Genomic DNA, 10295 nt, shown 5'->3' on the forward strand with positions numbered 1-10295 from the left:
GGCGGAGGGGAGGAGCTCTCCTTCTGCTAGAGGCGCCTGAAACGACCCTCTGACAATTGTTTGAAGGGGATGATGTGTTGGGCAGTTTTTGCCGTGGCGGAGCTAGCGACAGCAGGCAACCGGGGCCAGAGCCTAGCGGTGCTGCACCAAGATTTTTAATGATCTGTGCATCCAGGGGGAGAAGCCGGCTTGCCACAGCCTCGCTGCTGAATCATTAACTTCTCTGAGTCATTCTGCAGCCTTGTCACACACAGAGCCGAGACAAGCGGGGCTGAGGTGGGTAATGGCTTCAGACCGATACAGCGGGGTTAGAAAACTGGTTGCAGGGTAAAAGATGGAGCTTGTGTCTGCAGAACTGGGGAGCACCAGCTTGGACTAACCCAAGACAGCAGGGTTTTGACACGGAGCCAGGACTTGCACCAGCAGCTGCGGCTGGTCCTTCTGTATTAACCCTCTGGGAGGTGACTGGTTATGCTGGTAAAAAGGTGAGGACTGAGAATTAACTTCAGGAGACGGTGGGACATGTTAGTGTAAAGGATAAGTAAAATCTCACTGGGGGCAGGTGGCATGTCTCTTCCTCCCTGGCCTTGCTAAGGCACAGCCACGGTTAAATGATGCTTAGCCTTTTCTGAAGTGTATTACCAAAGCTGCTAGAAAAAAAGTTATTTTGTTGTTTATCTTGCTTTAACACCCAGGGGTTCCTGTGAGGATGGGGCCCCACCGCACTGAAAACTTTGCAGTGGCATGTGCTGTACAGTTATTTTTGTTTGGATTTAAGCCTTCCCCTGCAGTGTTTGCCAACTTCAACATGGCAGCATGACTCCAAGGCAGGAGAGCCCAGAAGGGGAATGGACTGGGGGCTTTTCTGGATAAGCCAACATAAAATGCAGGGAAGGAAATTAAACAATGTGAAAAATTAATCACTTCTTCCAAAAAACCCCTGCCTTTTGTTCTTACAGTCTAGATGTGCAAACTGCTGGGAAAGGGAGGGGAGGATGGCAGGCTTTAAAATGTGGTTAGACTGGCAGCATGTTAATGCAGTTTTCACCCTTGGGTTTGGCGTGGAATCCCCCCATGAGGATGGCACGGAGCACTGCTGGTGTTTTCTGAGCTGTGTCACTAACGTGAGCGGACCAATGGTCAAAAGCATCAGTGCTGTGAACACTGAGCTCCCATGGGAATCCAGTCCTTCCTGCCACAGCGGGGCCAAGCCCAGAGAGGGAACTGAGCACTGGCCAAACCACCCAGTGGGGACCACTGTTTGGTGCTGAGAGGCTCAGCCCCCAATCTGGGAGCTCAGCACCTCTGAAAATCAACGTCTCCCTCCTCAGAGCTCTCCTCCTTCAGGACATAGGGTTGCTGGCTGTGTTGTGCTGCACAGCAGGGAAACCAAGGCAGCCGCCTTGTATTCAAACACTCGTCGTTTTGTTCTCTGTTAATTGCAGATCCACAAGGAGACACCTGGCACAGCAAGCTCAGTGCCTTTTTATTTGTGTACGTTGTCGCTCAGCAGCTCTCAAAGTTATACATGCAGTAGTGATTATAAGTTTTGCACAGTCTGATTTACTGTATCACCCATGGGCAATGGCTAATAACCATTACGAGGACACTAACAGACTTTTGCACAACACGTTGGTGGCTGTTTATCCCTTGCCTCAGCCCACATCTGGTTTCAAACAAATGCCTTTCTTAGGTGTGGGCCTTGGAAAACTGGCATGAACCTGCATTCGGTGCCTGGGCTGAAGGCAGAGCTGCTGGAGGAAGTGTAACACATGGCAGTTCCCTGGGGCAGCTCACTGGGAAGCTCAGGCTGAGATGAGTTTGCTTTTATGTGTCCAGTTTTCCTAAAATTCTCCTTGTTTTGGAGCATTGTTGTTTCCACAACAGGCATGATGGAGCTGCCAGATATGGAGCACTTGGCACAAAGAGTGCCGTGGGGGGAAAATACCTCCTGAAGAGCTCAGCAATTCATGCCAGTGCTTGGCAGCAGGGAGGGAGGTGTTAAAAGCTCAGGTAAGGGTGGATTTGTTGCATGTGCTGTATTAGGTACAGCCAGTCTGTTTCCATGGGCAGGAGGGAGCAGGACTCGATGGCGAGGACACCGATGAGGGACAGAGGAGCAGCTCACACTGTGAGAAGCTGAAGGATGTTCAGCCCCATGTAGTGAGAGAGGAAGAAATGCAGGATGCCCAGGGCTGATGCAGCAATGAGAATCCAGAGAACTCCAGTGCTAAAGTATATCGGGGCAAGCCTGGTGGGAAAGCAGGAGCCTGCTGAGACTGAGCATCGCTGCTCTCACCTGGGAACAGTCCCTTCCTCCCTGGAGAAGTGGGGTGGAAAGGTAGCCCCCGGCTGTCCCCTGTCCCCTGCATGGTGCCCCATGCCCAGCTCCTGCCTCAAAGGAGCACACACCCCTGCAAGGGGTCGGGGCAGCTCCAGCCTTGCCCCGTATCTATGCCTCCGGCCCCAGCCCTGTACCCATGCCCACATTATGCCCCGGGGAGAGCTTGGCAAGGCTGAGTCACAGCAGGACCCCAAAGCAGCCAGAGGGAGTCCTGAGGTTCCCCGAAGCACATTATGTTCCCAAATGCAAATCCCCAGGGGTTACCACATACTCCAGGATGGCAGAGGCGTTTACCTTTCTGAGGACGATGCCCTGTATCCCATAAAGTAGCAGTAGCGGGCATAGAGATAGAGCAGACCCAAGGCTGCAGCCAGACCTGCAGTTGAGAGAGATTGCAGTGACCATCTCCAAAGGCTTTTTAGAGCTACTCTGAGCCAAGCAGGCAGCCCAAAGTGAAGAAATAGAGGCTCTATGTCCTCTGGCTCTACCCTCCCAACAGAGATAGAATTACTGCTTAATTCATTGTTTGGAAGGTGAGCAGGACATGAGGACTGAGCCAGCACTCCAGGGAATGGACCCAGTGACAAACCAGGTAACGGGCTGTTCTCACCTTGATGGAAGAAGAGTCCAGCCTGCCACAGAAGTGCCAGGAAAATGGGAAAATATTCGGAGGAGTTCACCCTGGCAGGAAAGAGGAGGGCCATAAAAAAGGGAAAGGAGGAAGTTCTTCCTTTTTTACTTCCCCTAGCAGTTTCCAGAGGCTGGAGGCTGTTGCTTTTTAGAGCTGATGTCACCATAAAAACCTCCAGGCTTGCACCTTTCCCCACAGTTCCTGTCCCACCTTTATTCACAGGAACTAAACAGTGGAAGGAACTGGGTCTCCACAGCACAGGAAATTAAGTAAAAGATGCCCAGGTCAGACCATGCACAGAAAGGCTTCGTGAACCACCCCCACTGCCCCTTCCCAAGTGCTGTAGCTTAAACCCTGCTGTAAAAGCCCCAAAGCCACAAGGAAGGTCTGCCCCATCAGGCTGCAGACACGTGGAAGATGAAGTGCATCTTAAGCAGATAAGGCCAGAGCAGCCTGGGCTTTGTGCAGGAGTGGGAGGGAGCACTGAGCTCTTTGGATTGTTTGTACGCCCTGCCCTGTCCCCGCAAAGACAAAATAGTAGGACCAAGAGGTGCTGGATGAGGCTGAGTCTAGGCTGGCAAAGGAGCAGAGAAAGTGATGGCTGAGGGGATCCCACTCCTGCTGCTTGGTTGCTTTTTTTTCAGTACTCAGCTACAGCAAAAGTGGAAGCTTCCTCCCTCTCTCCTCCCTCCTCACTGCAGCCCTAGCACAGAAGTCATGGTAGAGATGCTGGATTGCGGCTATACCCATCCCAGCCACAGCTGAGACCTCTCCGGGAGCTTGTCCTTCCCAGCGAGTGAATCTCAGAGCAGGGCTGAAGCTGCCTGAGGCTTTGATACCACTTGGCTAAAACCAGCCTAAGTCTAAGGCACCAACAGCTATGTCTTTAGCAGCCCTTCACTCTACAGAGAGATTCCTGTGTGATTGCTATCAGCAATGGCTGGTGAGTTTAGGCCTCATGAGCCAACCCAGTCCTGATGCTGACTCTTAAGTCCATTAACTTAACCCCGCCGGAGGTGAGTAACTGCTGAATTGCAGTCTGAATTACAAAGAAATGAATGGCAAAGCAGGCGAGGGGCCATTAGATGTGAGATTTGGCAAGCATCTTATAAGAGGAGTTTCTTACTGTGCTCGAAAGATCCTCTCAAATTCAGGTGGGCCTGAGATCTTCGGAGGAGAAATGCCAAACACCCTCCTAGCATAGATCACCTGGAGGAAGAAGTAGGCTGCAGCAAAAGAGAGAAAAGTAGCAGTGGTCAGTCCCCTGGCTGGGCACAGTGGGGCCAGGAGACTGCTGAGCTAGGGCCAAAAGGTGTGCGGTCTCCTCCTAACTTTGCACCCCCACATAGCTGAGAAAGCTGGATGAAAATCCCAGATACGTTTCAGACAAGGAAAAAGAATGACCCAGCGCAACAATGAAGCGAGAAGTACGCAGTCACGTACCACCAGCAGCTATTTGCTTTCTCTCTTGCGTAATTAACAGATCATCTGTGGAGATTGTTACTCAGTTCAGATGCACTTTGTTACTGCCAATTTTAAGGTTTTTTAAATCTTTAATTCTTTTCCCTTCTAAATCCTGATAGCTGAGCAGGGAGGGAACTGATGCCACAGATAAGCCACTCAGACACTGAATTAAATTGTCATGCAATGTGGAACCATGGCTGGGAGATGATCCCCGTGACCCAGTGCAGCCTGTTCTTCTACCTTTATGCACCGCAGTGCTCTCTTTGTATGCTAACATCTACATGAACCTCAGGAACTGCTATTAACCCATTTTTCAAAGAAAGAAATTCTACATGTTTGCAGAGGAGGAGATCTACCAAGAAATTTCTGAACTGAGGAGGTAGGTCGGTTCAGGGGAAGGACTTCCCAGCCACTCATTTTATTGAATATGTTTCAAAACCCAGATGAGATATTAGTCCACTGTCTGGAAAAGCAGGGAAGTGCCAGTGCAACAACAGAAGTGAAATGTGGAAGTGAAAGGAAATCAGTGGAGGTACAGTAGATTGACCCACCAATTGTTTGGGCATGTGCATCTGATGGTCCCTACCTTGCTCCAGGACTCCCAGGACTGTCACGGCAGCCAGCAGATGAATCTGATCCAACATATTGACTCTTCCAGACCCTAGAAACTCTGATTTCCTGATCAGAAGCTCCTCCGGCCAGGTTTAGTCCTTGCTGATGTGGCAGTTGGTGGTAGTAGCTGGCAGCATAGGTTTGCTCTAATTGAACAGGGAAGATTTGTATGTGGTGCTTAAAACCAGGAGGAGTCTGGCCCACTACCACATGCACCATGGAAATTTAAATCAGCAGAGAGAGGTCTAATTGAGTGTTTCCGTTCCTACCCTCCCTTTTCCTGGAATGAGTTATGAGGAAGTGCAAAAGCCAGCAGAGAATATGTGAGAGATAAGAGAGGGGAACCGGGAGCTGAATGGGGGGACTAATCTCAACAGCCCAGCAAACCGCTCCTAACAAAGGCCAAGGCACATCCCTCTTGCTGATGTTACATGAGGGACTGCAGCCCCACCTGAGCTGCTCTGCACCCCTCGAGCATCAGGACAGGCAGCATTTCATGGTACATATCATCACATGCACAGACTCTGGAAAGCGTGTGTTGGGCATGGAGAACAACTTAAAGCCACAACACTGAGACGGCATCAGATAAAGCCTGCAAGTGAAAACCCCACTGCAACAGTAAGAGAGGATGTGATAAAGTATAAAAGGTACAGGTATATCTTGCACAATGATACTTTATTTGGGGATGGGTCCTGCAGAATGACTGTCAGACACTGGGAGGATTTCAGAGCTGGCCCTCATACTGGAAAGGCTGGGAGCTGTGCGTTTTAAGGCTTCTGATCAATCCTCAGCCAAATGAACTCTCATTGTAAACACCGGAGAGACTTCTTTGTAGATAAAAGCCTGCAGAATTCATCAGGATATAGCAAAAGGAAAATGATGTTTTCACATGTCAGGAGAGACCTGCTCAGCTAATTCCTGTCTAACAGCACAAAGCTGGCACGGCTGTGAGCTGCTGAGGCTGCCAGATTTGTTTCCTTCCTCTCCCTTCATTCAAAGAATTTTCCCTTCAGACAAGGGAAAAAGGAAAGCAGGTTAAGACAGAGTGATCATTAAATGTCACTATTACAGAAAGTAAGATCAGATTAAAGCGGTTTACAGGAACTACACTGTATACCTGACATCCTTAACAGACTTTCTAAGAAGCAATAAGCTGGTTCCAGTTTTCTGCCTCTCTAAAAAAGTTAAAGGGACCTGAAGAGGCTATAACAATGTCCCAACTTAGTATTTCTCCAAATATCAAACACAGACACCACCATTTTTCAAGCATCAGCTGTAAGATTAATTCTTCCATCTCAGAATTTATGCTTTTTCATTCCAGCAACTGTTTAGAAATACAAGGAACATTGTGTTTCGTTTTCTCCCATTTAGCTGCCAAAGAAATGAAGGACTCTCCTGTGTCAGCTCAAAAAGGGCAGAGGCCTCACAGTGCTTAATGATGTTTGATTTCCCTCTGCTCCTGCCCGATTACAGCCCACTAGCAAAAGAAAATATGAAGCAAAACAACTGAACAAAAAAGATCCAAGCTTACACCCCCATTGGATGACAGCGCAGCGTGACCTGCATCAAGTGTCAAATACGTGTAAGGAAACCTGGGCCAGGAGGAGCTCTAAAGTCTGCCACAGAGCACTCCTGCTCCCCAGATCATCATTAGATGCAAAATACTTCTAGTATCATCCAGCATAGTCTAAATATAATAAAGGCTAGTAGAAACATGAATGAATAAACAAGCACAGATGTCTCTCCCCTCCTCCTCCCTCCCCCATAAGCATAATTTTTCAAGCTGTCTTTACCTCCTGAAGGGCACAATGTTTTTCTTGTCCTCATTTGTCACCATCAGAGCTTGCATTATTTTCTGTCCTCACTCGGTGTTTGCAAGGGGCAGACAGAAGCATCCTCCTCCCAGAACCAAACGCCCTTTGATGATGGGACTGTCACCGGTGGACAGCCTCAGCATCCTGCAGACCACGGTGGCCACCAGCATTCCTGTGTAGGGGATGCCATGGCAGGCTCCGGCCGGCAGACATGGTCCCCCCTCACTGCCCTGGGCTCCACCACCTTCCTGCCGTTTGCATCCGACCTAACGACTACGCAACCGCATGATGACTCGGATCATGCTGCTGATGGAACGGAAAATTCTCCAGTCCGCAAGCAAAGGCAGAGGGAGGGGCAGGAGGGAGGAGAGGGAGGGGGAGAGGGGCAAGAGGGGCAGCCAGTGTGGGGAGATGGGGACAAGGCGTCACCGCTGTCATCATCTGCCTGCAATGACATGGGAATAAGCACATTGCAAAACCTCACCCTCCGAGGCTGACATGGCCTAATTTCCTCCTAAGCAAAGACAAACTCTGTGGTCCAAGACTTGCCTCGGGATGGATTTGCTGAGTGGGAGCTAATGAAACACTGTCGCCTCTCCCACTCTCCAGCATGTACTCTGCTCTCCAGGTTACACTGTGTGAGCGTAGCCCTGCAACATGGGGCAGCTGGACCCGCAGGGACCAAACTCCTCGCACCTCTCACTGAGTCATCGCTAGAGGCATTTCTCTGTGCCCTCGGTTGCTTCTGCCACCTCTTCCTGCATCCATTAATCCTTTCTGCCTCCTAATTACCACTGTAGGACCACACCGTGACCTGGATTGCAACACCAATCATGATTAAAAATAATATTGGGAAGAAAAATAAGCAACACAAAAGGCTTGGAGGAGTTTTTAGGATCTGCAGGGTTTGCAGTACATATTACTCCCCAGGAGCAGCAGGGCAAGGAGAAGCCAGAAGCACTGAGGCCAGCAGCGCTACATGCAATAACATCCCCCTGGAAATGTATTTCATGAGAATACAACAGGCCAAGAGCTTTCTGATAGTGGGAGAGGGAATGTTTTGCAGCAGAGCAACTTACCCTTCAGCTGTGAAGCATGGAGGCGCCTTGTCCTTCCAATTGGATGTAAAAATATGGAATTATTTTCTAATATAGTTGGTGCTTGTGCTTCCTTTCCCTTCAGATTCTTTTGCAGCCACGTAGCACATCCAAACCTGTGACTGTGGCACTGCTTGTGAGAACAGCTGATGCTTTTCTGACAGCCACAAAGGAAAAAAGGGAGGGGTTTTCGTTCAAAAGAATTAAAAGCCACACGGAGAAAAAAGAGTTTTTCTAGTTCAAGAGAATGAAAGAGAGCTGAGCTCTGAGCACCTCAGCCAGTTCAACTAACAGCCCCTCAGGCTGGGACGGTGGGGCTGGCTACATGCCTTCCTGACCTCCCACGCCTGCGGAGACTTCTGTTAACTCAGACCGGTGTGTGTTGAGATTTTCCTGGAATTCTCGGATTTTGCAGCTATAAGAGAAAGGATGGGTTAAAAACACGGCAAGAAAAGGCTAGTTCATGATTTCATCCCTTAAGAAGATGCAGTTGGCCATGTGTGGCTGTTCCTAGGAAGTGGGGACAGCTGCAGACAGATTTTGCCCTGGATTCCCACCAGGGCTCCCAGCAAGGCAGAAGCGGGCTCACATCTCAGCATTTTGAAATGTGCTCTGGGTTCTGCATTTTGCAATAACCTTAAAAACTTTGCATGACAAGAAGTACCGTGTCTTCCTAAAATGTGCATCTATAGAGAGGGTCCCCCTTTCAGGAAGTAAAATAGCAGGTGGTTGGTTTTGCCAGCAACATCCAGGCTGGGATTATGTGAAGCATCCCTTGGAGTACGAACTCAGCATATATCAGAGATGTGCATTAGCCTGTTGATCTAGAAGATTTCAGGCAGATATTCCTGAGATTTCCATACCTGTGGCATATCAAAGAGGTCACATGAATGTTCTCAAGTTACTAGTTAGAGCAAAATTTCTAAATGCCAAACCAATTTCTGGGTTGCTTTAACTCTCTGCTCTGCATGGAGCAGGACCATGGCCAAGTGGTCCTATTGACAGTGCTTCGCGTCTCAGTAGAGGTGAAGGGCTTCACTTTAGAGATGAACAGGGAAAACATTCAAAGCCATTTTCTAAAAAGCAACATGGAAAGCCAAGTCTTTGGGAAAGTATATAAATGTGTATGTATACTCATTTATTTAGGGATGAATTGGAGAAATTTTTTCAAGCTTTCTTCTAAAGGAGATTGGTGAGCTTTATCTGTATGTATATTAAATCTGACCATGGGGCGCATCAGTATAAGAGCCAATGCCACAATTCTCCCCTTAACCCATCATCAGAACGCACTGATGTGTGCAAATGAGTAATACCTTTCTTTTACAGTCAACATCTGTTAAAAATATTAAACCAGGCAAATTAAACCCCTCTCTTGTCCTGCCTTCTGTTATTCTCACGAGGCAACTCCTTTCCATGTGTTTTGCCAATTTTCCTACTCCCTTTTCAGCAGAATGTCTGAAATAGCATAAGAAAAAAAACACTAGAAAGGGAACTGTACTTCGGACTAGCTTGAAGAAGAATGAATCTCTGGAGCAATAAATGCATAAGGCAGGGAGGGGGAGGATTTCCCTTTGCGGAGGGACAAACAAACCTTTCAAACATCTTTGGCAGCTCTTATGTTAACACACACTTAGTATTATCCTATAATGATGTGGGGGGAAAAATTGCAAGGCTACAGGGCACATCGAAATACATCAAAGGCTGAAGAGTGGTCACGGAATGCAGCTTCCCTTTCCCTAAATTATAGGAGTGAAGCAATAGAGCTATTTAGCTTTTCCATCTTGCCGGCCAGTCCTGCCTGGTTAAGAGATAGAGCTGGGGAGGGCATCGGTGAGGGGCTGGGTGAGGGCAGCTCTAAGGAGACAATTTTTAGGGAGGAGATTGTCATTCCTGATAGGTCTCCTGCAAAGGAGAGACCCTTGGCTTGCCAGGCATGGGGGAAGAGTCAGGGGAATTTGCCTGAACTGGGGAGATGTTGCTGTGTAGGGTCACGTGTGCAGAGATAGGGCAGTCAGGAGGGCAGTGGTCCTTCTGCCCTTACAGTGACTTTTCATGCCAAAGTCCTCTCGTACATGGGGTTCGGGGAAAGGAGGAGTTTCAGGGAACAAAAGTTGGGGGGAGATCTGCAGGAGGTGGAGTGTGATGTGAAGAGATGCAGGCTGGGCTGCCTGCACGCAAGGCCAGCTCTGTAAGCGGGGACGACACTGCTGGGAAGACATGTGAGCTGCAAAAATCTTCTGTGGGTGCTCCCTGGTTTGGTTGGGAGACGCATTTAACCTCAAGCCTTTGTGCTTGTATTTTGCCATGGCCACCTGTGTCTGGTCATATGCCTT

The 10295-nt window shown here is 48.9% G+C and overlaps 1 protein-coding gene across 2 annotated transcripts; it reads right to left on the minus strand.

Annotated features, from left to right (window-relative positions):
- Positions 1-1465: 1465 nt before the first annotated feature.
- LOC104045217 (leukotriene C4 synthase) lies at positions 1466-5312 on the minus strand. 2 transcript variants are annotated; one of them, XM_064458441.1, is made up of 5 exons: positions 5026-5312; positions 4102-4201; positions 2955-3025; positions 2639-2720; positions 1466-2270 (listed from the first exon to the last, which is right to left on the minus strand). In XM_064458441.1, exons 1-5 carry the CDS (start codon positions 5081-5083, stop codon positions 2231-2233), a joined length of 351 nt encoding a protein of 116 aa, XP_064314511.1. In that variant the 5' UTR covers positions 5084-5312; the 3' UTR covers positions 1466-2230. The 2 variants fall into 2 exon arrangements, with proteins under 2 accessions (XP_064314511.1, XP_009503455.1); XM_009505160.2 differs by having other exon boundaries at positions 1466-2251; positions 5026-5309.
- Positions 5313-10295: the final 4983 nt, after the last annotated feature.

This window comes from Phalacrocorax carbo, chromosome 8, assembly GCF_963921805.1.
Source record: "Phalacrocorax carbo chromosome 8, bPhaCar2.1, whole genome shotgun sequence".
NCBI classification, from domain to species: domain Eukaryota; kingdom Metazoa; phylum Chordata; class Aves; order Suliformes; family Phalacrocoracidae; genus Phalacrocorax; species Phalacrocorax carbo.

Excerpts from the sequence above, each read along its gene's own strand:
- LOC104045217 (XM_009505160.2), bottom strand. The coding sequence starts at position 5,083 with ATGTTGGATCAGATTCATCTGCTGGCTGCCGTGACAGTCCTGGGAGTC. Across the intron at positions 2,721-2,954 it reads TGGACTCTTCTTCCATCAAG|GTCTGGCTGCAGCCTTGGGT; the intron begins GTGAGAACAGCC and ends TCTCAACTGCAG. Across the intron at positions 2,252-2,638 it reads AGGGCATCGTCCTCAGAAAG|GCTTGCCCCGATATACTTTA; the intron begins GTAAACGCCTCT and ends CTTTCCCACCAG.